The sequence below is a fragment of the Mustela erminea genome, chromosome 13 (assembly GCF_009829155.1).
Source record: "Mustela erminea isolate mMusErm1 chromosome 13, mMusErm1.Pri, whole genome shotgun sequence".
Lineage (NCBI taxonomy): Eukaryota > Metazoa > Chordata > Mammalia > Carnivora > Mustelidae > Mustela > Mustela erminea.
In genome coordinates this window covers 7,437,839-7,459,696 of record NC_045626.1, presented here as the reverse complement: position 1 = coordinate 7,459,696, position 21,858 = coordinate 7,437,839, and the positions used below count along the sequence as shown (strand labels likewise).

At 47.6% G+C, this 21,858-nt stretch overlaps 2 protein-coding genes across 6 annotated transcripts in view; one reads left to right on the top strand and one right to left on the bottom strand.

The window, feature by feature from the left end:
• Positions 1–15,587: 15,587 nt before the first annotated feature.
• LOC116572301 (translation initiation factor IF-2-like) lies at positions 15,588–17,079 on the bottom strand. Its single transcript, XM_032311187.1, has 2 exons — positions 16,794–17,079; positions 15,588–16,699 (listed from the first exon to the last, which is right to left on the bottom strand). Exons 1-2 carry the CDS (start codon positions 17,077–17,079, stop codon positions 15,588–15,590), a joined length of 1,398 nt encoding a protein of 465 aa, XP_032167078.1.
• Positions 15,948–21,858, top strand: part of SOCS6 (suppressor of cytokine signaling 6) — a 38,039-nt gene continuing 32,128 nt past the window's right edge. Inside the window, exons 1-2 of one of the 5 annotated variants that reach the window (XM_032309497.1) lie at positions 15,948–16,016; positions 21,599–21,787. The gene's annotated coding sequence lies outside the window, so the exon portion shown is untranslated. The other 4 variants (XM_032309496.1, XM_032309499.1, XM_032309500.1 and 1 more) reach the window with 4 other exon arrangements.

Below are 21,858 nucleotides of genomic sequence, written 5' to 3'. Positions count from 1 at the left end.
CCATAAAAGCAAAGGTTATTGGGGTGTGGAGAGAGTGGTTGGGTTATGGACGTTGAGGAGTGTCTGCGCTGTGTTGAGTGCCGTGAAATGTGTAAGCCTGACGATTCACAAACCTGTACCCCTGGGGCAAGTAATACATTATATACTAATAAAAATAACAATAAAAAAGCAAAGGTATTCATAGGAAAGAAAATTCTGACATAATTTGTTCTGAATGTTATTACCTGATGCATTGTCACGTTATCTGTCTGAGATGGATATTGACAATGAACATACTCTATGCAGTAGAATTGGAACTTCGAAGGATAAATTCCAAAAAGAGAAAGAAAATAAGAATGTAGCCACTTCTAAAACGTCCAAAAAAAAAAAAAACTAATTAAGACCCTTTGTTTCACATGCACACACATGAAGGACATGTGTGACATAATAATGAGTTTCAAATATGTGGAAAAGATTCTATACGGAGAGAAGGAAACTTGTCTGTGTTTGCAATGAATGTCACAATCAGAAATGAGCTCCTGCGGAGGGATTTTCACTGGCCCAATAAAAGGTCTTTACCTTCCACTGATAAAATACTGGAATCACAGCAGGTTGTTACTAGAAGTAGTTTAATAGAAGGATAGATAACACCAATTTTCTGACCAATTTAGACATTCATAAACTAAAGAGAAAGAGAGAGAGAGAGTGGCATTAATATGGATAAGCAAAATGCACAGGTCATTTAAGATTTATAAGTTAATGATTTTTTAAGTATTTTCACAAAACCTGATAACAACCATAAAATGGCTTGAGAAATAACAAAAATAGCTCATTTGAATTTTATTTCAATTTCCAAATCTTAGCCTCTGTGAGGATGCTTATGGTCTCAAAGCAGGCATTCGGATTGACATTAATTAGTTAATTATGTTTTCAGAGAGAATACCATTGCACAGTGTTATTTCTAAGATATTTTAGAAGGTAATGAAGCTCTGAAATTGTAGTTGAAATGGCATTAATAAAGAAGAAAGTAACAGGAAGTATTTTAACATGTAGGGGAGATAAAAGGGAAACTAAATAGGGCAGATAAAAAGAATTGTGGTTTAAATATGTGGGGGTTTTATTAGAGTCGCAAAACCACTATATATATTCTTTGTTATAGAAACATGTGTGTATTGTATGGCTTGACCTTGCACAATCACAGGAGCTGGTTAGGCGGTCTCTGTCAGGTCTTTCTATCTGCTATGTGGTCTTCAGTCTCAGGGCCATAGGCAGGAAGGGAAGACCAGACCAGGAAAAGTGTCAGGGAATCTGGAAGTCAGGGGGCAGGAGCTGGAGCCCACAGAGACAGACTGGAACCTGCTAAGTGCCCATCGCTCTATGCTGGTGATGCCCATCGCTCTATTCAGGGGAATCTGGCACTTTCCGCCTCCAAGCTAAACACACACCTGGCCCAGGCATCAGAGCAGCACGGGGAGGGTGTGGAAGAACGCCCGGACCAACAAGGTGAGCCGGCAGGAAAATGCAACCAAATGGGTGAGCTGCCCCAAAGCCTGGGCCTCTCCACTGATCTCCTGAGCATCGGAATAATCTAACCACCACTCCACTTCCCTTTTGCGGATGTCTCTGTGGCTCCCCCAACCTCCCCCCCACCAACCAGAAATATACCGGGCCCAGAATTCTGAGAAATGTCCAGCCTCGCCAAGTGAGCATATTGCCAGGCCAGCAGAGTATGCTTAGGGCTCATCCCGAAAATGGAACGACAGCCTGGTTCTGGAATGTGTGCTCCAATACGACTCCTCCAAGCTCCAGACCTGAATTGCATCCATTTGCAGGCTGTGCAAAAAAGAGGTGCTATCGCAGAGCGCTGGCAGAACAGAAGGCGGACCGAAAGGCTTTAACCAAAAAAAAAAAAAAAAAAAAGCTTAAGAAAGAGACGGTGCATGGAGTGGTGCGGTGGGCAGAGCTCAGGACTCACAAGGGACGATGACACCCGGGACCCAGTGGCCACACAGAGCCATTGCCACCCACAGCCGCCCGGGCGAGGCAAGCGGAGGGAACAGCCCCGGTGTGAGATGGAAGGGCCTAGAAGTATCTCCCCAAACCTAGAGCCAAGGAGGGCGGTCCCCGCTGCAGCCGCAGCGCCGCGAGGAGGGGGCAGGGAGCACGCACCCCGCGGCGCTCCGCTCTGGGTGTCCCCGCGCCGCAGGTTTCCCGACCTGCCAGGACAGCAGCGGGCGAGGACGCCGGAGCGGGGCCGTCGCGGAGCGCAGCCTCTCCGCACGCCGCGCACGACCCAGACGGCCGGAGGCGGCCTCTGCCGGAGGACGGCTCCGCGGCGCCAGTCGTCGCTGGACACCAAGACGAGCCTCTGCATAAGCCGGATGTGTTTTTATTTTTTATTTTATTTTTTTTAAAGATTTTATTTATTTGCCAGAAAGAGAGAGAGAGTACACACAAGCATCTTTTTTTTTTTTTTAAGATTTTATTTATTTGCCAGAAAGAGAGAGAGAGAGTACACGCAAGCAGGCAGAGAGGCAGGCAGAGGCAGAGGGAGAAGCAGGCTCCCTGCCAGGCAAGGAGCCCGATGCGGGACTCGATCCCAGGACGCTGGGATCATGACCTGAGCCCAAGGCAGCGGCTTAACCAACTGAACCACCCAGGCGTCCCGCAGGATATGTTTTTATTTTTATTTTTTTATTTTTTAAATTTTAAATTTTTATTTATTTTATTTTATTTTTTAATTTTTTTAAGGATGTGTTTTTAAACGACTTTTGCATACCGTACCGAAGAAGTTAGCAGTCAGTCCTAGAATCCTGTGATCCCACTGCTCAGGGTGACACATTTTGGGGAAATGCCAAATGACTCAATAGGTAGATGTCCCTCGGCGTCTTTCTACCTGTCGTGATGTGTTTTATTTGCTGTTTAATGTCACGCTCCCAAAGACACCAGGACACTTGGAGAGCACGTGCAGACCCGGCAGGTGCCCCCCATTTCCCTTGGGGCGTGTACATCTCCCCAGCTGCCGGCTGCCCTCTTCCATCTCTCCGCCCGCATCAAGCCAGCAAGCCTCGCGCGCTTTGCAGAGAAGCCGAGGCAGCATCTCTCCTACACAGGGGCCCCGACGCCCCTACCTAAGGATGTCGCAGCTTCACTGAGGGACTCCCAAGGAACCTGGAACCTGAAATCAGGAAGGTTTGACAGAGCGAAAGTCAGTTGTTGAGGGGCATTTTGGCTTTTTCCTCAGGAACACCCTGGGACAACCCATGGGCCCACATAGGAAGACCTTCTATTTGGATCTATCCTTTTCTGCTTTTATGTGTGTGTGTGGCTGGTCTGGCCTCAGCCTATCTAAGAGTGAAGCCTATTTCTCTGTGCCACCTAGAAATAAAGACTTAAGTAAACCACCCCCGCAAGCCGTGTGTTGGGAATAACACGTTCATCCCACTGCCACTCAAACATTCAGCCTCGACTCAGCCCAGAGCTACTCTGTGTGCGGGGGCATCTGTATGCAGGGGGCACCTGTCCGGAGCTCACTGAGACCCGCCAAAGGAGAGCTGAGAGCTTGGGCTGCTATCGCCCCCCCTACCCCCCATCCCTACAGAACTGTTTTCAAACACAGCCGAACCTGTAAACAGTCAATGACAGAAGGAGATCTGAATCCGACTGATGTTTCCTTAATAGCTCCCCAGGTCTTCGGTGGCTTTTCTTTCCAAGCTAAATCCCGGAGTTGCCAGATTTTTCCTGAGTTTACGCACATTCAGCAACATTGTAGAGGGAGGATCTGTTAGAAAACCATTTCAAAAGCTCAGTCAAAATTACTTTTCTAAAAAGATTTCATTTATTTATTTCACAGAGAGAGACACAGCGAGAGAGGGAACCCAAGTGGGGGGAGTGGGAGAGGCAGGCTTCCTGCCAAGCAGGGACCCTGGGATCATGACCTGAGCAGAAGCAGACGCTTAGTGACTGAGCCACCCAGGTACCCCCAAAATACTTATTTTTAATAGATGTTGGTTTGCTCTTGTAATGAAGTATACACTATGTCCCGACGGAAAGATAATATTTAAATTGGTGTTTCTTGATCAGCGCTCATTTATTTCCTTATATAACAAAGACTTGTCTTTTGCCGAGTGCTTCTCCTAAGCTGGTGCACAGCCTCTTCTATTTCTGGGTCTCATTTGAAGTCATACTTTTTCAAGTTGACAACCTAGGGGTAATGAAGGGAAAGGGGAAAGATGTATGCAGTTGGCTGACTTAGCATTTGTCTTGTGATACTTATTAATAGATAGTTAAAAGTTAACTCTACCTTCCCAGCTCCTCTTGATCAAAAGTTTAGGAATGAGAGAGCGTTGGAAACTGGTTTGCTCCCCTCACTCCCTTTCCCATGTAATTATACATACTTTCTTCTTTGCCCAGTACGGTTACCACGGACATGGCAAGGTGATTACCCGGAAGTCAACCGGAAAGAGAGAATGTGGAAGACAGATGAGACCAAGAACACGGTCAGGGTGTGCAGCGCCTTTTTATGAGGATATAAGTAAGGTTGAAAGATTAAGCAGTTTATATAGTTTGAACCCTCACAAGTGAATGTTGAATATTACTTTCTTAAAATGTTAGTACTTCATTCAGTTATTTAAATCAAACATCTTGGGGCACCTGGGTGGCTCAGTGGGTTAAAGCCTCTGCCTTCGGCTCAGGTCGTGATCCCAGGGTCCTGGGATCAAGCCCCGCATCAGGCTCTCTGTTCAGCAGGGAGCCTGCTTCCTCCTCTCTCTGCCTGCCTCTCTGCCTACTTGTGATCTCTGTCTGTCAAATAAATATATAAAAGCGAAAAAATAATAAATAAATCAAGCATTCTGCCTATTACAAATTAAATCATAAAAGCCAGGTGAAAATGAATGAACAAGAGATGTAAATCAGGTAAAAGAAAACATTTCCTTCACAAAAATAGTTTGAGTGTAAAGAGCACAGGCTAATCTTTATTATAAAATACTCAGTTATTATCAGCTACCGAGTAAGCTCAAATACGTGCAAAGGTTTGATGGTTAAAAAATAATGATCAGTATTTTCTGCTTGATGTTGCTGTGAACCCAAAACTCCTCTAAAAATAAAAGTCTATTCAAAATTCTGAAAACTAAAAGACTACAACCGTGGTCAAATATACATGGGCCCACTCACGTACCTGCTGGCCACCGGGAGGTCCCATCCATCTCCATGCTGAGCGGCACAACTCACTTTCTTTCCATGGCAAAGGCATAGGTCTGTCAAGGCGGCACACTAAACCAGATGATGTGAGTTCAAATCCCGATTTTGTCACTTAAAGCAGCATGACACCAACCAGTTATTTAACCTCTCTGTGCCTTATTTTCCTTATTTGTAAAATGGGGTATATTACTTCTCTCCTACATAACAAATCACCCCAAAACTTAGTGATTTAAAACAATAAACACATTTTATTTCAGTTTCTTTGGGCCAAGAACTCAGAAGTAGTTTGTTTGGATGGGTCTGGTGTGGGGTCTCTTTTGATTTTGAAGGCAAGACGTGGGCTGGGCTGCGGGTCCTTTGAAGGCCCCTCATGTGGGGCGAGGGTTTCCAAGATGGCGCACTCATGTGGTGCTTGCTGTCGGCCAGAGGCCTCAGTTCTTGCCTACTTAGGCTTCTTTGGGGGTAGGCTGGGTCTCCTCACAAGATGGTGATGATTTAGCAAGACTCTCTAAGACTCCCTCCACTTAGTTCTATTTCCACTGAGTAATTTTCCATCCACTGGCCACCTTCGGTCTGCTTGTGGGCTGTAAAGCCTCAGCGGTCTTTGCTGTGTTCAGAGTGAAGCCAGTCTCTCTCCGCTGTTCCAGTTGTCTTTACATAGATCACAAGAGAGTCTCCCTTACTGTCTTAACAAGCATCACAATAATTTTTCTCTTTAACACCCTCTAGGGCAGAGTCCTTTGTACGTCACCTGATTCCAGTTCTGTCTACAGGCCCACAAAGCCCACAGGTGGTTCCCATACCCTTAGCCTGCCACACTGCAGAGGTGTTGAGAGTCTTTTGTTCTGTTTTGCTACTGGGTCTGGCAGCCCTAGTGTGTCCATATCCTTCAACATTTTCATGTGTGACTGTGACATCAGGCCCCCAACAACCCCTACCAAGGCCCCAGATCAGACTCTGGTTTTCTTGAAGCTTGTCACCATTTGGCTTTAAATGGGGAGGAAACAACTCCTTTTCCCTCGAGGACGGACACACAGCCTCTTTCCTTTTGTACCCTGAAGCTGGGTCGGTTGGTTAATTCAGGCAAAACAGGTTCAGAGCCACTCCTCTTGCAAGCCTGGCATAGATTAGCACTCAGTGTGCGGGTACTTAGCACCCATTGTTCCCAACCTCCGCCAAAACTCAGAACCAAAGGGCCATGAAAATGGATCCTTGTGGGGAAATCATTCACTGAAAACATTTCTACACTTCCTTCAAAGAGAGTGCCTTTTGATCTCAAGTCCCAAGACCCACCGGCCACTGCTGAGATGTGACTCAGGATAGGAAATTTTACACATACCAATACCAAAGGTATGTTCCTTATTGTTACGCAACAAGATGTTTGCATGACCGATATTTTCCCCTGCCTGAGCACACATCTCCTCCCTTTCAAACAGGTCTGCTGTTAGCTGAAAAGAGTAAAATTACTTCCATGTAAGTTATAATTGGTATGAATGCTTTACTAGTCATTGACTGGTGGCCTTATGTATTACTACTGACATTCTATGTGTTTGTCTTGGGTTGCCTGCTAAGGGATATAAGACTCCTTTTTTTTTTTTTTTTTTTTTTTACAGTTCCAATGTCTGCCCCTTGCAGTATTTTCTCTGAGATAAATCTGACTTTCAGCACATTTAAGGTATTCTGTAATCTGTGACTAGTCTCATTCTCAAGAATCTAGCTGCACAGTAAATTCTAAGAGAGGAAAATTGTTGCCAGTGCAGCAGCTTTAACTTTGGGAGGTGGTCAGTATGTGATACCCCATGATAGGCCACTTAGGCGTATCGATAGATGCTTCTGAGCTGAAGGTAGTCCGAAATGGCAGACACAGGAGGAGCTCTTCGCCTTTGGTTTTTTCTGCCTAAAAGCAGGGCACATGTTCCCTCTGCGAAGGTGATATACATTTCCATTAGTGGGGCGTTCTTCCCGGGAGGATCAAAGAGGCACTGAGAGGGGAGGGGAGGGGGGAGAGGAGTCTGGGTAAAAATCCTTACTCTTAATGACGATGCCTTTCTTGGTCCCCTTCCCACAATTTATTGCCCTTGAGCTCAGTCCCTCTTCCTCTGCCTGGTTATTTCTCTACAATTTACAATTATATGTAAGCCCAACTCGAAATGCTTCTTTGGGTTTTTACTTTTTTTTTTTTTTTTGAGAGAGAGAGCATGCGGGGGGAGGGGTGGTGGTGGCGCATGAGTGGGGAGGAGGAGGAGGGGAAGAAGGAGAGGGAGAGAGAGAATCCCAAGCAGGCGCCTCGCCCAGCGCAGAGCCCTACTGGGGGCTCCATCTCCGGACCCTGACATCATGACCGGAGATGACATCAACAGTCGGTTGCTTAACCAACAGAGCCACCCAGGTGCCCCTGGGTTTCTACTTCTTTTCCATGAAGCCCCTATACCCATAAAAATATTAACACTAATTTTAAAAATGTACATGCCTTTTTGCCTGTTATTCTGTCTTTTGTCCATTTAATTTGCAGGATTATAATTTAAGAGGTCAGTAGAGAACTTTTTCTTGTTTTACCCTTTGGGATTATATCCTTTGAAGAGATAGCAGCAGAGACACAAAAGTTCTGGTAAGGAATTATGCTTTTCTTTTATTTTAAGATTTAATTTATTTATTTGACAGAGAGAGACTCAATCCCAGGACCCCGGGATCACAACCCGAGCCAAAGGCAGACAGACGCCCAGTGATGGAGCCACCCAGGTGCCCGATGGAATTAGGCTTTTCTTGATGGGTTCAGGACATACTGAAGATTTGAAGCTGAAGGAATTTGAGTAATGGCATAAGCAGGAAGAATTTTCTTTGCCCCAAAGCAGGTCATAAAACACAGGAAAGACTTTCTGACCTACATGTGAAGCAGGTCCGAGGTGTCCTCCGTATCCCAGAGGAAAGGAGCATTCTTATCTCCAAAGATAAAGGGACACTTCGCGAAGTCTGAACACCTTGCTAAGTCTCCTCCAGTTTGCTACACTCAAACTCTTTGTCCTCTGGTGTCTTGCCACGACTTTTCACTGTTCCTCATACTTAGTCTGAAAACACGCAGGCTTCACCAATTCTTCACATCTTCATTTTGTGAAGATGCCCATGTTGCCTAAACTTTATATTAAATAAATTTGCCTTGTTGGTTTAAAGGGAGTCACACTAGCCCAAATTCAAGGGGAGGAGAGTGTCAAAGAATTCTGGATATGTTTTATAATCACCAAAACCCCTTCATCCAGCTCTTCGCTTAGTTGTACTCTCCTGTTAAATTCCTAAGGCCAGCCACATCAATGCAGTTGACTTCTGTGACCTCCAACCCAGTCCCAGCTGCCATCACCCTTCACCTGGGCTCCTACTCTTCTTTCTTCTAACCTTGTCCGGAGAAAAATCCGTTCTCCGTGCAGCCAGGAGACAGTGTGCACCAACCCCTGATTAAATCCCCTCGTTACTTCCCATCACTCTTAGAATAAAACTAAAGCTCCCTACCTATAAGGCTGAAATGGTTTTCTTTCTTTCTTTTTTTTTTTTAAAGATTTTATTTATTTATTTGACAGAGAGAGAGATCACAGGTAGGCAGAGAGGCAGGCAGAGAGAGAGAGGGAAGCAGGCTCCCCGCTGAGCAGAGAGCGGGGCTCGATCCCAGGACCCTGAGATCCTGACCTGAGCCGAAGGCAGAGGCTTAACCCACTGAGCCACCCAGGTGCCCCAAGGCTGAAATGATTGTCAGCGCCCCCCCATTCCGCCTTTATCTCCCACCTACCCGTGACCATGTTCTAGCCACACCAGTCTTCATTCTTCCTCAAATATGCCAAATTCTGTCAGACCTTGGAGGTTTTCCCAGAAGGCTTCCCTGCCGAGACCTTCACATTTTTTTCTCATCCTCATCCTTCAAGTTTCAGAGTGAGGATGGCTTCCTCAGAGCAGCCCTCCTGGACCGACTCTTACACAAGTGCCGCCAACCCTCCCCCAGTTACTGTCTTTCTCATCACCCATTTTATTGCCTTTATAGCACATTTATAATCTAGACTTTTCTGTTTATTTGCTTAATTATTTAGGGTCAACTCTTCTCTCCCCTCTCCTCCCCCATTCCCACTAAATTAAACCCTTTAAGAGCACTTTCACGTCCCTAATTCCTTATCGACCACATGAAGAACTATGCCTAGAATACAGTGGGTGCTCAGCTAACGTCTGCGGAAACATCTCCTGGGCTGAGAGCTACCCGTGGTACATAGTTATGTGCTGGGACTTAGGTGCTCAGGAGCTACTTATTGGATATGGAATGAGTCGAAGCTGCCATCTGGCTCCTTACAGCTCACCGGTCTCCGTGATTGGGTCTCTGCCTTCCTGAATGACAGCAGGTGCACATCCTCAGATTTCCCTCATGCAAGAATCTGTCAGCGGCATAGGGTCCACCCGAATCCAGTATGATTTCGTACTAAATCGATTATGTCTACAAAGACTCTATATTCAAATAAAGTTACATTCACAGGTATGGGGGTTAGGGCTTCAGTCGTATCTCTTGGGGGATACAATTCAACCCACATCAGTACCCTACACCATACTTATACGAGAGGCTCCCAGTACCTAACACACTCCCAGTACCTAATACCACACCAGTATCTAACACAATACTTACACTGGGGACATTTTCCCTGCAATTTTGACTTTTCTCTGACCCCTACTGTAGTTTTCTTGCGTAGACTGGAAGCCAGCATGTGGGTCCTGCAAAGCCCTTCCTCCTGGGGGCTGAGTCCTGATGTGTTCACTGAACCATGTGGTTCCCAGTTGCTACTCATTCCTCAAGAGCCTGCCGCTAATAGGCTAGGGTAGCTTTCGAATAACATAGAGCATATTGGATAACCGGGAAGATTTAATATTCATTCTAGTCGTATAGTTGAATTGTATTACAATCTTTATTGTTGGGTAGAGGAGATAATTTGGGAATCTAATGACCATTTATGACATTGCATTTTTTCCTTAGAAACATTGAATTGTAAAATGAATTTATAAATTATGAAGAAGTTCTTAGAACGGAATTGCATAGGTAAATTGGGGAACACCTAGAGGTAAAAAGTTGAAAATGACGTGAGACTCAAATAACAGTATGATAGTAATACATGGATCACAGGGTAATGATACTTGAAAGCGCTATTGCTTCTGGGAAGGTATTTGTACCTTAAGACCTTCAAATCTAAAGGAACAAAATTCTAATACAGAATATTAGTCAATGCCATAGGAGGCACAGTATTTTTTTTTTCCTTTTTTTATGGTTTGCCAGAACTCCCCGCCAAGCAGACAGTCTGATGCAGGGCTTGATCCCAGGACCCTGAGATCATGACTTGAGCCCAAGGCAGATGTTTAACAACTGAGCCATCCAGGCGCCCCAAAGAGATGGGATTCTGCACAGCTAGCACGTCACCTCGAGCTGTGATGGCAGTTTCAGACTACCCTGAGCAGGCCATAGGAGTTCTGGCTCTCTGCCTACTGTAGGGAAGAATTCTAGCACATTCTTGCATTGGTGGCTTAGTGGGGGTGAGGGTAATACAGGGTGATATTCTGTAACAGAACATACCTCCTAAATTTCTGGGGAGGCAAGTTCATGCCATCAACTTCTCATCGGAATGGGTATTTGCTAAATTTTTTTGCACTAAATCAACAGGATCACCTTACACAGTGAAACTTTCCTAAGCAGTCAGAGGGGCCCTGGGTCGTGGAAGTGGAGAAGACAAGCAAGAGTGAGGTATTTCTTTAAATTGTCTACAAATAGGAATCTTTGATCTGAAATAGAATCGTGTGAAGCTAGGCCTGCAGCGCCGCGGACTCGTTACACAGGAACGGTGTTCTGTCGCAGTGCCGCCTTTCTGACTCAACAGGTGTCCACAGACCTTCCGTCTGGTTTTAAAAATCCTCAGAGCTCATTGTTCTGGGAGGTGGGCATCACTCCTTTGACTTCAGCCCGTTCGCAGCAAGTAGAGTCTAGCTGCTGATGAAAATAGCACAGACATTCCCCCAGAAAGCAGGTGTTGGTCCCTTCCTGAAGGTCTAACGAGCCACCCTACATCTGGAAGTGGATCTTTAAAAGGGATTTGGAAAGCCCATTTGTCACTGAGCCATCCCCAGAGAAATGGAGAGAGGAGTGGAGTATTCATATTTATTTACCAAACATTTGAGTCTTTACTGTGTGAAGTCTTTACTCAAGGCACTAGTAGCATAATGCAGTGATGAGTAAGATAAAGCATCTGCAGGGGCGCAGGGGGCGGGGGCTCAGTAGGTTAAGCGTCCGCCTTTGGCTCAGCTCATGATCCTGGAGTCCCAGGACTGAGCCCCACATGGGACTCCCTGCTCAGCGGGGAGCCTGCTTCTCCATCTCCCTCTGCTTGTTGCTCCCCCTGCTTGCGCTCTCTCTCTGTGTCAAGTGAATACATAAAACCTTAAAAAAAAAAAATCTGCATTCAAAGGAGGAGAGAGATTTTTTGCAATTTAGGGCGAAGTGCTCTAAAAGAGGTTGAACCCAAGGTGTTCTGAATAGAATGATGTCACTTCTGACTGGGCAGATCTGAACTTGACTGATGATAAGATTTTCAATAAACAGAAATAATCAGAAGGTAGGGGTGGGTGAAATGGAAGAACATTCTTGGCAGAGAGAAGAGCATGAGTTAAGGCACAGAGCTGGAACTATCTGGAAGGGAAGTGGCCCAGTGCGGCCAGCAAAGTATGATATAAAGAAGTGGACTATGAGGCTGGAGAAGCAGTCTGGGTCCAGTTCTCAAGGAGCTTTGATGTTGTGTAACTGAGTCACTATTTTACACATTAGGACGGAGGCCGGGTGAACACAGAATTTATTGGAACAATTATTGAGATGTTTCTCAATCTCTGGAACAATTTGGAGATGACAAAACAACAGTTATAATGTGGTACTGGTCTGGGCACACTGGGACCTATGGTCAACACTGGTAACCGGGAGCCTCTGCAAAGAGAAGCTTGAGTTGGGAGACTTCCAGCAAACAGCCACCTGGGCTGGGTGGACCTGGGAGTCCTGGATGCATTCCCCACGTACCACCCCAAAGTACGACAAACTGGGCGCTGTTTATTTTTTTGTTTTGTTTTGATTTTTAAGATTTTATTTATTTATTGGACAGAGAGATCCCAAGTAGGCAGAGAGGCAGGCGGTTGTGGGAGGGGGGAGCAGGCTCCCTGCTGAGCAGAGCGACTGATGCAGGGCTCCATCCCAAGACCCTGAGATCATGACCTGAGCTGGAGGCAGAGGCTTAACCCACTGAGCCACCCAGGCGCCCCCACAAACTGGGTGCTTCACACAGCAGACATATATTCTTTCATGGTTCTGAGAGCTTGAAGTATAAAACCAAGGTGTTGGTAGGGCCTTGCTAGCTATGAAGGCCCAGAAGAATCCTTTCTTGCCTCTTCCTAGCTACCGCTGGCTGTCGCTTCTCCTTGGAGTTCCTTAGCTTCCTTGGTTGTCTTCACTGCCATCTCTGCCTTCCTAGCATTCTCCCTGTGTCTTTACCTTGTCTTCCCCATGCATCTGCCTCTGCATCTCTCATAAAGACACCAATGATGTTGGACCAGGGTCTCAGCCTTCTCCAATATGACCTCATACTAACTGAACTACATCTGCAAAGATGCCACTTCCAAACCAAGTCACATTCCGAGCCTCTGGGAAGGACATGCATCTTGAGGGACCCTCTTCAACACAGGTAAGTACCAAATGAGGAACTTGAATGAGTGGGGGATAGCTTAGGATTCTCAAAGACGGGAAGGTGGGAGGCAGCAGAAGGGCCATGGGAAGGAGAAAGGAAAATCAAGGGTTTGGAATTCTGCTCACTTGGGCAGTTTTCCCTGGGGGCCCAGAGGGTGGAAGGCTGCCACTGTATGCCATCCTGCTGCCACCCAATTTTCTCTTCTTTCCCCCTTCTTGGGGAAGGTAAGACATTTATTTAATACTAGAAATCAAACCAGACTGGAAGTCCGGGGATGGCAGTCCAAGTCATGACTCAGCTGCTTTTAACTTTGTCACCTTGGACAGATCGTACCATCGCTGAGTCTGTTTCTTCCTCCGTAAAATGGTGATATTGATGTTGTTGACCAAGAAAGGTCTTTCTGGCTGTAGAAGCTATGACTTTAGGAGGAAAAGGTGGAACCATGCTCCCTCAATAGGAGAGTTTCAATAAGACCCTTTGCTATTATTATCTTTTAGCAAGTACATGTATCTATCACATAGCCTTTTTGGTTGCAGGGAATGGAAATTGGTTAGCAGGAGCAAAACGGGAGTTTCTTAGCAGGCTTTCGGGGGCAGGCACAAGGAACCATCTGGTCCAGGGAGCCTACTAGGGTGGGTCAATCCCCTTCTCCCCTCCACTCTCCTTGTTCGCATCGCTTGCTGCAGGCAATCCTGGGCAAGAGTGTAAACAGCAGTCTTAGTCCTGGGCCTGCCTCTCAGCAGTGCTGAGTTTAATAAGCAAAGATAAGATTTCCCCCAAAGGGTGATGGAGCTGCTGCTAGAGGAAGGCTTGGATGAGAGCACGTGTCTACTGCCAAGAAGTGTTTGGAATTCAGGCAAACAGGAAGATTTTAATAGTGTATTCAGCCACTAGTAACTCTACACTGAAGTTGTTGCTGCATTACTAATACTATTTTAATCTAGTGGCTGAAAGCTCATATTCTGGAGTCAGAGAGACCGAAGTCTGAATTTCAGCTCTGCCCCATAATAACTGTGTGAAAGTTATTTCCTACTTATACACAAGAAGGCTCATTTTCATCATCTGCAATGTGGAGATGATAATACGCAACTTATAGATACTTGTTCAAATTAAAGCAGATTATATATTCAAAAGCACTTAATGCAATGCCTGGCTCATAAAATACACATTACCTAGTAATGATAATCCTTCTGGACCAGGCACCAAATTAAGTGGTTTTTGTGCATTATTTCATGTAATCTTCACAGCTATCTGACACAGTTCACCTCTAAAGCCACTCCCCCATCCCCACCCTGCTTCTTTACAAGTAGAATCTGAAATTACAGCTGAGAACCTTGGTTAAGGTCACAATTGTATGAACTATCAAAGCCAAGATGCTGACCAGCTCAGACAGACTCAGAAGGCCAGGGTTTCATCCTATCTGCTGGAGGAGTCAGTGTATTGCTTGGCTAAGTGCTCATCAGGCCCATTGTCCCTGGGGGGCTACTGGGTTCTTTGGATCAGATGATATATCCCACTAATCCATACCACACACTCTCCTTCTGAGGGGGCGCGTTGAAAAGTTTGCTGCTTATTACTTGTTATTACTGTTAACCTCTCTGGCCATTCTATTTAGTTTACATTCACTACAAGTAGACATTTGAGAATTGAGTAGCATTTATATCGGGATAACAGTAACAGTGCAGGTTTATTCATAAATACAGGTAAGAACTGAAAAGAACAGAGTCTGGTGAATCACACACACTAGATGACATCAGTCTCATACATACTCTTCAGTCATAAAAACCGATCGAATTACCTGATAATCCAATTTTTAAATTACTAATCTAGATTTTGTTTAGGTCAATATTGTAATTAGACATTTATAGTAATTAAGATCAATTACCTGAGCTTTTTTTTAAACTAACAGCTTTATTGAGATGTAATCCAGATATAAATTCACACTTGAACATGAACTTCTGTTTGTCTTTTAAAAAGGTCCTATTAAAGAAATACAACGTGTAAAGTCAAAAATACTTCTTTTAACGACACTGAGCTTTAACAGCTTTTCATCAAAAGAGAAATGAATTTTTTTCCCTGTGGCTTCTCATTCTTCTCATTGACAAAAATAAAATCCGCTGGTATTGCTACACGTCGGTGGCACATTCATCCGATTTCCAAAGAAACCAAGTTACCAACAGGAAACTTTTTACATCACACTACCGTGAAATTCAGCGGCACAAACAATAGCGAACTATGGTATAAGGCACTAAAAAGTCCTACAGGGAGAAGCAGATGGCTTAAAGCAAGCAGTAAGTTTTCGGTCCGCGAACACATCCGACGAGGAAGCCGGAGGAGGGGTGGGGAAAGGGCCCCAGAGGGCCCCGCCCCGGCAGGCGTGCTCGGCCGGCCTCGGTCCCTCGCCCCCGGGTCGCCGCGCCAGGTGGGCGCCCCTCGGCCGCCACCCCCGCCGCAGAGGCACAGGGAGGGCCGGCGCCCGAGGGCCGCGATTTTCTTCTCCGCGCCCGCCACCCGAAGAGGGGAGGCAGGGTCGAAGCACGAGCGCGGGACGAGCGTCCCCCCCAGGGCTGGGGGGACGCCGGTCGGGACGCGGTTCGGACCCCCTCCCGACGCCGGCCGCCGAACCCCCCTCCTCGACCCGCGGCGCCCCACCCCGCCCGCAAGACTCCAGCACTACTCCCGCACGCGCCCAGACCCCGCGCGCCCCCGGCCCTCAGACGCCCCGCGCGCGCCTCTCCGCCCCTCGCGTCCCCCGACGCGCCCGAGCCCCCGGCGCCCTCCGCGCGCCCCGGCTCCCCCTTCCGGGACGCCGGCGACCCCGCGCGTCCCCGCCCCCCGCCCCCGGACGCCCCCCGCCCGGCCCGCCCCCCGCGCCGGGACGCCCGCCTGCGCCGCGGGCCGAGGAGAGGGCGCGGGCCGGCCCGCTCGGCTCCTCCGCTCGGGCTCGGCGCTCGGGCCCAGGCGCCGCCGCGCGCCCCTCCTGGAGGAGGAGGAGGAGGAGGAGGAGGAGGAAGGCGGAGGAGGGAGGAGTTGCGGGAGAGGAGGGACGAGCGCGGCAGTCGCGCCGGCGCTGGGCGAGGAAGCGGAGCGGGCCGCCGCCGGGTGAGCGTCTGCGGAGCCGAGTCGGGGGCTGGGTCCGGGCTTTGCCGTCGGCGCCCTCTCCTCCGTAACCCGGGAAACTGGCCGCGGGGGCTGCTGCTCCCCTCGGGGCGGCGGGGGCGGATCCGGCGCGCGCGGGGCTGGGGAGGCCGCCCGGCGCGCCTGCAGCCGAGGGTCCGGGCGGCGCGAGGCCCGGGCCGCCGCGGCGGGTCCGCGGGCGGGGAGGCAGGGGGGCGGCCGGCGGGGACGCGGCGTCCGGGAAGCCGGGCCGGGCGGGGAGCCGGGCGGGGGAGGGCCGAGGCCTGCTTCCGCCGAGCGCCGGTCCGACCCCTCGGCCTCCCCGTCCGCGGCGCGCCGGGCCGGGCCTCCGCCTTTGTTGCCCGCAGCCCCGCCGGCGAGAGGCCGGGGCTTGGCGAAGGCCTGGGGCGGCGGCGCGGGGCCTGCGCGGCTCACAGCCCGCCGCCCGGCCCGCTCGGCCGCTCCTCGGGCTCGGGCTCGGGCTCGGGCTGTGGTCCAGGGGCCGGAGGGCGCGCGGGCTCGGGAGGGCCCAGGCCGCGTCGGTGCCGCCGCCGCCCCCGCCCGCCGGGAGGTCGCGCCGGGGGCCCCCCGCGTGTGCCGCGCGTGACGGTGCTGCTGGATGGGATTTACTCGCACGGATGTGGGGGCCGTGGGCTTTTCAGCGGCCCCTGGAAGCGAGACAGGCCTTAATTTTCAATTTGCTTCAGGAGTTGGCAACTTCGGGGACACCATGGTGGCTCATTATGTGGCACAACTATTGACGTTTCTCGGTGGCAGGTCCTGGCACAGAACTTGGAATGCGCGCAGCCGGCTGGATGCCAACTTCACAGTTAGTCGGAAAGTGGAATTTGGGGTTCCCGTCCCCGCTTTTTGGAATTAAGGGCCAGGGGGGAATAGGTGACACGGCTCGGGCTGCCGGGAACGAAATGGACCGTGATGAAGTCAGTTCAGCAAATGTTTCCCGAAGGTCTGTCCTGGGTGAGGCGACGCGCTCCTGGGTGCGAGGTCGGAGAAGGTAGTAATCCCAGTAAAAACGGGAGCGAGACATCGCACGGTTCCCCGGGACGTTTTGAATTGCCGGGGTTTCTTGGAATACAGATACGGGTGATGAGACAGAAGTGAACTGCCACCGACTTCAGGACGAGGTGTCGGACGTGCTCTCAGCCACGGCAGGCGCACGTTTAAATTGGCTTTAAAAACCGAACAAATAGCGTGAAATCCACTTAGCTTATTTGAATGAACGAGTGTTAAGTGGAATACTCAGTGCTGTGGAGAATCCTCCTCACTTAAAAACATCAGTGGTATTGTTTACCAAGTTGTACAGACAAAGCGGGAAAGTGTAGCCGGGATATTTCTCTTTTCCTCTGGGCTTTCTAATTTTTCCTCACTGCTGCATCTTCGCCGCGGGTGCGGTAACTTTCGGAATCTGTCTCTGTTCGAAACACAGTCTTTCGTCTCAACCCTTTGGTTCCAGGACCTTCTGAAACGTTTTCTCCTTGCCTTTGGGGAAGCTGGCTCACAGACCGTCCACTTGGTAACGAATCTCAGAAGAACTGATTATCCGGGGTTGGTCAAGTGCTTTCCACTCTTTGGTCTGGTTAAGGATGAGCCTTTACCCTTTTTGGGTCTCCATTCAGCATCTCTTTGGAAATATTTTCCCCCTTATTATGATCTTTAAATGCCTTCTAAATTGATCGGAGGTACCTGGCACTGCCCTTTTGCCTTCTTTTAGTGGGAAGATAGGGCAGGCCTTAAACATGGCCTCCCCAGAACCGAGGGGCACACTCTCGGATGTCCCGTGGCATCGTCCCAAGGCAGCACCTTATAGGGAGTGGCAGGGAAGGGGTTTGGGTGACCTTGACCTGGGCTGTAGCCTACCTGGGCAGTGCCATGACCTGGGAGGAAAAGCTGTGCTGACTGGATTCTTACCCATTTTGCCATCGGGAGTATTCCTTTTAACGCCCCTCTTTTGGGGGGAACAGAACCAAGTGTCTGCTTAAGACTGTCTTGTTATGTAACTTCCCTCCTCAGAGAAAACTCTGGTAGTTTTTCTCCACTGCGGTCGGTTTTCAGGAAACTCGTGTTATTAATAGCAAGTATCTTTGGGGCGCCTGGGTGGCGCCAGTCTTTGGGGGTCTGCCTTCTGCCCAGGGTCCTGGGATCAAGCCCCACATCGGTCACCCTGCTCAGCTGGGAGCCTGCTTTTCCCTTGCCCTCTGCCTTCAGCTTCCCCTGCTTGTGCTCTCTCTCTCTCTCTCTCAGTGTGTCAGATAAATAAAATCTTAAAAAAATAATAGCAAGTATCTTTTATTTTGCTCATAGAAGTAATTGTGTATCTTATTGAAAAGTCATAATATAGTCTGAAAAATGGAAATGTTATGTCCATTTTTCAATTTGTGGCAATTACTGTTCTCTCAAAAATATGCAGGCATGTGGAATGGGCTGTTACCCAAATATGTTGAATATGAGGTCAGATACCCCGTGTTATTTATATATAGCGTAACTAATGGATGTGTGCACATAGATTTTAATACTCAGTAGCAGTAGGTAGGTAGGTAAATGACCTAAGCTAGGATCACTGTTTGCTATTTTGTTTGTTGGATCTTTTATGGGAAGTGAAGATTATTTCAGTTCTTGGTCCCCATCCCTAATCTTTTTCCAGTTTTAGAAATGGCACATCTGTGATGCCTGAGTATTTCTGTAAAATTACTCCTTTTACAAGGGAGAAATTTATAATACTAGTGTATGCCATAAAAAGGGGGAACTTTGTTCTATGACTAGATTGAGAGAGAGTAGTTCGGGGAGTAAAAACGAAAGAGCATTGGGACGTGTTTTAAATTGCATCTACAGTGAAGTTGTCTTTAATGTTTTTGTGGTTAATTTGTTATTCTGTATAGTATGTTGGTTTAGCAGGTAAGTAGTGAAGGCTTTAGAACTAAGGGCACATTTTAAACTGACTTCAGGATCTCTGATGATGCATACAAACATTAAATTTTACTTAATGGGGCAATTATTTTTAGGTGCCTGTGGACTTACTGATGTTTTGAGAATGGATGTACTTAGATAAAGTCATTTAAGATTTGAATTCTCATGTTGCAAAGGGTCGTGAGTACCTTTTGGTGGTGTTTGATCTTTAATATACATTACTAGCTTTGTGACTTTGAACCATGCCCCTCCATGTCCGCCTCCTGTGGGGCTCAAGTGAGGATAATAAACCCACCTGACAGAGTTGTTGTGAATATTTTATTTAAAGTAAACTCCAAACTCTGTACCATGGGCTACAAGATTTCTGCCCAGTTCTTCCATTCATCTCGAACAACCCTGTCTTCCTCACCATGAAGTTAACCCTCTAGCCTTTCTGTTCTCTCACGTTCCAGGCTGTTTCTGGCCTCCTCATCTGTGACGTGGTAGTTCTTTTGCCTAGAGTGTTGTTCTTATGGTCAGTTCATTCTCTCAATCCCAGGTTCATGGCATCAGGGAAGTCTGTCCCGACTACTCGTCCTTCTAGGCCCTTCAGGAGTCCTGTCTTACCAGTTTGTATGTTTTCATCATGACATTTACTGCAGCGTATAACTATTTTATTTCTTTTGGTCTTTCTCCTCCTCAAAGTCCCACATGGGCAGAATGTGCTCTGTGTTTCTGTGTCTCCCTAACACATCCTTTAGGGACATGGCATACAGAAAGTGCTTGTAGTTTTTATGTTGTTGTGTACACATTAAAGGCAAGGGTGTACAGGGTAGATGGTAGAAATCTGTTGGCTTTTTGTGTTGCTTATTTTGTGTTGCCCATCTGATCTGCTTAGCTGAATAAATCATAACACTAATAAGACCAACGTTTTTGTAACTTTAGGGCCCAGCTCACCCTACACAGAGAGAACAGTGGTTTTTTTGGTCTGTTTGTTTATGTTTTTTTAAGTCAGGTCTACTCCCAACATGGGTCCCAAACTTGACCCGAAGATCAAGAGTTACTGCTCTACTGACTGAGCCAGGCAGATACCCCAGGAACTGTCTTTAGCTGTAGACCCATAACGTGGGTCTGAGCTTACTCAAGTGTCCAGCTGGCCACTCACGAGTAGGCATAGGCCTTCATCACTTCTGGAAGTGTAGTTCTCTAGAGTGTATGGAGAGTAACAACTCCAGAGCACATTTCCCTTAATGTTAGCTCACGTAGCTTGATAAGGTAAACCCATGGTTATTTGGCACCTCTGGCATTCTCAGTTCTGTAATGCGGAATTCAGCAGGAGGGAAAAAACCTCATTTGGAATCAGACCAGTACGAGGCCTAGATAACTAACTGGTTATGGGGAAGGCAGTCTTTCATAGGAATGCAGATCTAGGTTTGAATTTCAGCTCTGTGACTTTATAGGGTAGGATTTTATTTTTATTTATTTATTTTTAAAAAGATTTTATTTATTTATTTGACAGAGATCACAAGTAGGCAGAGAGGCAGGTGGGGGGGGCGGGGACAGGCTCCCCCGCTCAGCAGAGAGCCTGATGCGGGGCTCGATCCCAGAACCCTGGGATCACAACCTGAGCCGAAGGTAGAGGCTTTAACCCACTGAGCCACCCAGGCGCCCTAGGGTAGGTTTTTAAAATAAATTCGGTCTTACTTGTTTTATCTGTAAAATAATAATAGTGCCTTTCTCAGCATTGTTGTGGAGATTAAATGAGAAAACACACAGAAATGTATGGATTCAGTGAGGAGTATAACCTGCTGATATTAATAATCACTTTAGGGGCACCTGGGTGGCTCAGTCAGTTAAGCGTCTGCCCTCAGCTCAGGTCATGATCCCAGGGTGCTGGGATTGAGCCCTGCATCAGGCTCCCTGCTCACTGGGGAGCCTGCTTCTCCCTCTCCTGCTCCCCCTGCTTGCGTGCTTTCTCTCCGTCAAATAAATAAAATCCTAAAAAAAATAATCAGTTTAAAATATACTGAGGTTAGCTAAAAGGAGCATTGTGGGTGATTAGTAACATACATGCAAGACTTCGTTTTTCTTTCTTTCTTTCTTTTTTCTTTTTCTTTCTTTCTTCTTTTTTTTTTTTTTTTTTTTGAATTTACTTTATTTGAGAGAGTGTGTGTGAGATAGAGCACAAGCAGGGGGAGCACCAGAGGGAGAAGCAGGCTTACCGCCGAGCAGGGAGCCCAATGTGAGGCTCCATCCCAGGACTGTGAGATCGCGACCTGAGCCAAAGCCAGACACTTAACCAACTGAGCCACCCGGGCATCCCAAGACTTGGTTTTTCTTAAAGAAGCCCTGTGTGGGACAGGGAGTAAGACCAAAGGAACAAGAAAAATGAAAATAAAAGAGGAAAGACTGTGGGAGCCCATGGAAGTATTGATGGTGGCAGCTACTAGGATTGTGAGGGTTACGGATGTGGGCAGCTATCGAGTTGCTTGGCACTGGGTCACTGCAATCAGCTGGGGGGAGATGTAGACCAACAAAGGTACGGCACTTGGCCTTCTGCAGGGCTCCAGGCTCTTGTTTTATACTGGTGCAATATATTTACGTATATTTGTATCACTGTTAACAGCCATCACACTGAAATGTTTTCTTAAAATTATTAAAAGGGCATCACACTTGGAGAATATGTTTGGGGAGCAGTGGCTGTCCCATTGTCCTTGGGAGCAGACTGTTGAGTAATAGAGAAGAAAGAAGGAAGAAAAGACGGAGATCTCTGAAGGCCTGGAAGACAAACCGTTATCTCAGCATCAGTGAACCTGAAGATGTCACTATGCCATCCTGAAGTTTTGCAACAGGTAAATTTGGTCATCCGAAGAGGCACCTATGTACAGCACTTCAGTGACAGCACGAGATTATTTATATTTGG

Excerpts from the sequence above, each read along its gene's own strand:
- LOC116572301 (XM_032311187.1), bottom strand. The coding sequence starts at position 17,079 with ATGTCTCGCTCCCGTTTTTACTGGGATTACTACCTTCTCCGACCTCGC. Across the intron at positions 16,700-16,793 it reads AGGACCTGCCACCGAGAAAC|GGGCCGCTGAAAAGCCCACG; the intron begins GTCAATAGTTGT and ends TCTCGCTTCCAG.